Below are 4,319 nucleotides of genomic sequence, written 5' to 3'. Positions count from 1 at the left end.
CTCGGGTTGTGGTGTGGGGGGACAGACTTTGACTCTGAAGAACCGAAAGGCAGGGCAGGGCTGGAGGCACTTGGCTCCAGGTGTGCCCCTGGCTGTCCATCCTATCGGTGTGGCGTGACCCTCTGTGGGCAGCACTGGGGGAGAGGGTGCTGCTGAGAAACGGGGAATGGCTGCCCGGTGTGGGGTGCAGAGAATCTGGGGGGCCGTGGGGGGCACTCACCGTGGAAGGCCCGCAGGTAGTTGTTGCCCAGGTACACCAGGTTCTCCAGGGCGGGGTTAAACTGCTCCAGGATGCTCTGGCCCCAGGCAGAGAGGGAGGGTGAGGATTGGGAGAGGAAGAAGGAATGATGGGCAGAGGCAAGTCACTGGGCTTCAGGAGCAGGGCACCCCTAGCCTCGTGAGAAGCCTCCAGAATCTGGGGGAGCCAGCCTAGAAACCTGGGGTCACCCAGAATCCCGCACAGGCCTCAGAGGCCATGTCTGTTCAAGACCAGGGCCCCCCTGGCCAGCTCCTGCTCACACACCTAACCCGGAGGGTCCTGGGCCTCCGCCGGGTGAAGCCTGCCAGCCTGTCGCAGGCCCCAGCTGGGCACAGTTCAACCCGGGCCTGAGTCCAGGCCTCGCTGGACTAGACACACAGGCTGCCCACAGTCACCTCAGAGGTGAGGGCAGATCTGGCCCCCTCTAAGAAGAGCCTTCTGGGAGCAAGGCCACCCCAAGCATGGCCCGCGGGAGGGCATCCGGTGGTGGAGATGATCTGCACCTGGACCTGGGTCTTGTTTCAAATCCCTGCAGCCCCTCTGCCTCCCTTGGTGCCCTGAACAAGCTGATTGACCTCTCTGGCCTCAGAGTTCTCATCTACCAAATGGGGTGATCAGTTTTGGCCCCACGGGTAGGATGTTGAGAGGCCTGTGCGAGGGGCCTGCACACAGGTGCTCGATAAGGGTCTTTGGAAACGCAACAACCCCTCTGCAGTGAAGTGGGGAGTTTGAGAGAGGGGTTCAGAAACGACAGTGAGACAGACAGACAGACAGACACTCCCCACTCCCCGGCGGCGGCTCTTGGGGCCCTGCTCCAGCTGCAGCTGGGCCCTGACCTGCCTCACCCAGCGTCTGGGAGGCGGAGGCTCCTGCTGAGCCCGGCTCAGCAGGCCCGTCACTCACTGGGTGACTGTGGACAAACCCCTGCCCCGGAGCCTCAGGTTGGGGCTGGGGGGGCTGACTGCTCCCAGAGACTCCCCCACCCCGACGCCCGCCGCTGAGCCCGGCCGGGCCCCACGCCTTCCCTGCCAGCACACGCGGCAGCCACGCTCAGCCTGCCCTCCGGAGCTGGCCCAGCTGCTGCTGCCGTGCTCACCTTGTAGATGGCCATGGTGGACCTGTAGAACTGGTCCATCTCGGGGGCCATGGGGCGGCTGGCCGGGGCTGAGCAGCAGGCTGGTGTGCAGGGCTGGGAGCACCGGGTCGGTACCGTCTGTCTGTCCGGTGCCCACTGCTCAGCGGTGGTGGTGGAGGCTACAGAGTGGGACCTAGAAATGGAGGGCCGGCCAGGAGGAGGCGGCAGCTTAATTATTCACCAGCCGGGATGTCAGCCTGCGATCTGGGGCGTAACCGGACCCGGGGGAAGGCATCCTGTGACGCGGGCGGGCTCGTGTGACCTGCCTTCAATTATTTACCCCTCAGAGCTGCGGCCGGTGGCATGTGTGGATGAGCCTCTCTGAGGTCACCGCCACCTCCAGGACCAGGCTCCGCCAGGCCAGCCGGAACCCCGGCTCTGGGAGGACCCCTGCCCACCGAGGGGCTAGGACCGCTGGTCACCCTCCCCCAGGTCGCCCTCCCTGACAGCCCCCTGGAGGCTGAGCACCCAGTGGGGGTCACTGTTGTCAGCTTCCTGCTCTCCTCTGAGCCCCTCAGACCTGCACCTCGAGTGCCCAGCTCATGTCCGCTGCTGCCGTCCAGCCCCTCTGCGTGCTGGACAGGGGACAGCACTGCCTCTGATGTCGCACAGACCCGGGCCAACCTTGGCCCTGCTCGCTCACTGCGTGACACTGAGCCCCCGCCCACCCTGGACCTCACCCGCTCCCGGAAAATGGGTCTCTCTCTTGCCGGCCTCCACTGGGGCAGGTGGGCCTGGGGCCACCTCAGAACGCCCTCCCCAGCCACGTGTGGGGAGGCCTGGAGGAAAGGGGGTCCCCCCATCGCAGGGAGCTGGGAAACAGCAGCCATGTGAGTGGGCACAAGAAGACGAGGGTCAGGCTGAAGGTCAAGGCTGCAGGAGCTGGTGGGTGGGGGCACTCACACCACAGTGCACGCAACGCAGGGCAACCGGAATCAAACCGTTTATTTCACAGTTTGGGGCGCCACGCCCCATCATAAATCACTGTCCAGGGAAGAATCACAAGTCCAGGAGCAGCCGTTGGGAGCTGAGGCAGCTCACAGGCGGGGCAGCCGAGGTGCAGGTGGCGGGGTGGGTACTGAGGTGCAAAGTTGAATGGGGCACCCCACTCCCGAGTGTGGGATCCCCCTGCTGATGGGGTGGATGTTGGCCAGTTTCTGTAGCTTCTCCAGCCCCACCCCCAGGGCAGAGGGCAGAGGGCAGATGGGCGGCTGCACCCCAGAGGACCGGAGGAGCCCAGGGCTGGGCAAACGAGGGCGCCCTTAGTGTCTGAGTGAGAGGTGGAGGGGGTGGCTGGGCGGGGCCTAGGGGGACAGCAGCAGCTGGATGAGCTTCTGGAACTGCTCCCGGTGCTCGTGAATGTACACCTCGGTCTCCCAGAGGGCGTTGACCAGCACCGTGTCGCTCACCTCGTCCAGCATGATGTCTGTGCCCAGCTGGGGGTTCAATCTGCCCAAGTCAAGGAGGAAGGGTCACCCCAGGACTCTTGGCCTGGGTGGGGGAAAGGAATGTCCCTGCCCAGGGCTGGGTGGGGAAGGCCGCCCTGTCTGGCCAGCCAGGGAGCGGGGCTGGGGCTGAGGGCCGGCCCTCACCTGAAGTACTGGATGCCGACCATCTCGCACCAGGCCCGGGCCCGGTCCACGGCCCGCCCGTCTGGATCCGTGCACTGGGGAGAAGCAGCCTCCGTGAGCACCCAGCCCACCCACAGCCTCTGCCCGGACCCCGTCTGGCTCAGCCACCCATCTGCAGAGGGACTTGGGCAGGTCCCCTCCCTGGGCACAGCGACTGCCCCAGCTGGGCAATCGAAGGGGCAGGGCCTGGGGTTCTCCCAGGTGGCTCAGCGGCACCACTGAGGGTCAGGGAGTGTGACAGGGCGACAGGGCTGAGTGGCAGCCTCCATGCCCCGCCCCCCGCAGCCTTTGCCATCAGGCATCTGCGGCCGCTGCGGGGAGGCCCCGCAGCTAAGAGATGCTGGAGCCCCTGCTCAGGTGGTCACAGGGTCCCCGCGGCACTGTGGGAATCGGGACCCCTCCCTGAGCTGGCTAACGCGGACCCACAGAGCCCCTGACACCCGGGTACACAGAAGAGGGATGGCACCGTCCTGGGCTGAGGCTGGAAGAGGGGCCTGGGGAGGGGTCCATACTCACACAGTCCACCACCATTTTGCCCAGTTCCTTGGCCCCAAAGACAGTTTTCGCCAGTTCCCAGGGGTTGCTGGGACGGAAGACGTCCACACAGGTCACGGGTACCTGCGGGGACTTCCCTGTCCCCAGAGAGACGACCATGGAGAGTTTCTTCACCTTGCTGCCCTGGCCCTGTTGGGGACGGGACGGGGTGGTCAGAGGAGACCTTCCCCCGCGGACCTTCGCGGGGGAGTGAGGTCTCGGAGGGGCCCCGGGGGAGCGAGAAGAGGTGGCGGCGCCTGTGGAGGAGCGGGGCCTGGGCTGCCTCCTTCACTCGGCAGGAGCTGTGCTGCCCGGAGTCTCTCCACCACAGGACCTTCCTCATCCCACAGCCTCCTCCCGCAGGGAGCCTGCCCTGCCAGGCCTGGCCCCTAGAGGGCGCTCACCCTCTGAAGGCAGAGCCCCTGGCCCGCCACCCAGTGTTGCCTGAGAGCTTAGTGATGACCACAGTGGTGACCACAGCCAGCAAGGCCATGGTGCACTCGGGTCAGGCGCTGTCCTGAATGCTTGACAGGGAGGAGCACAGGGGAGCCTCCTGACCATCCCCCGGCCCCTGCTACCAGCCACGCACTCAGTGGCTGAAGGGGAGGGCAGGCAGAGCCGGGGCCCAAGCCCAGAGGCCGCTGCCCCCCTGTCCCGACCGGGCTCGGAACGCTCTCAGCACAGCGCTGCGGGCAGACACACCGGCCAGGCAGTGCATGTGAGACAAGGCTGCTGCTGAGAGCGCGGGCAATGGCCGCAC

At 66.2% G+C, this 4,319-nt stretch overlaps 2 protein-coding genes across 5 annotated transcripts in view; both read right to left on the bottom strand.

Moving 5' to 3' along the window:
• BAIAP2L2 (BAI1 associated protein 2 like 2) overlaps positions 1-1,601 on the bottom strand; it is a 21,389-nt gene extending 19,788 nt beyond the window's left edge. Inside the window, exons 1-2 of the mRNA XM_006757440.2 lie at positions 1,356-1,601; positions 221-296 (exon numbers count right to left, since the gene is read on the bottom strand). Of these exons, the coding sequence (XP_006757503.1) occupies positions 221-296; positions 1,356-1,406 (127 nt within the window). The 5' untranslated portion in view covers positions 1,407-1,601. The remainder of the gene's footprint in view (positions 1-220; positions 297-1,355) is intronic.
• Positions 1,602-2,321: 720 nt separating this feature from the next.
• The window catches only part of PLA2G6 (phospholipase A2 group VI), a 41,587-nt gene continuing 39,589 nt past the window's right edge, over positions 2,322-4,319 (bottom strand). For all 4 annotated transcript variants that reach the window (XM_006757411.2, XM_006757412.2, XM_015559844.1 and 1 more), the window contains 3 exons: positions 3,542-3,709; positions 2,987-3,060; positions 2,322-2,843 (listed from right to left, as the gene is read on the bottom strand). In XM_006757411.2, the coding sequence (XP_006757474.1) occupies positions 2,699-2,843; positions 2,987-3,060; positions 3,542-3,709 (387 nt within the window). In that variant the 3' untranslated portion in view covers positions 2,322-2,698. The remainder of the gene's footprint in view (positions 2,844-2,986; positions 3,061-3,541; positions 3,710-4,319) is intronic.

The sequence above is a fragment of the Myotis davidii genome, unplaced genomic scaffold, assembly GCF_000327345.1.
Source record: "Myotis davidii unplaced genomic scaffold, ASM32734v1 scaffold514, whole genome shotgun sequence".
Taxonomy (NCBI): domain Eukaryota; kingdom Metazoa; phylum Chordata; class Mammalia; order Chiroptera; family Vespertilionidae; genus Myotis; species Myotis davidii.
The sequence above is the reverse complement of the archived record's forward strand: the minus strand, read 5'-3'. Positions and strand labels throughout refer to the sequence as shown.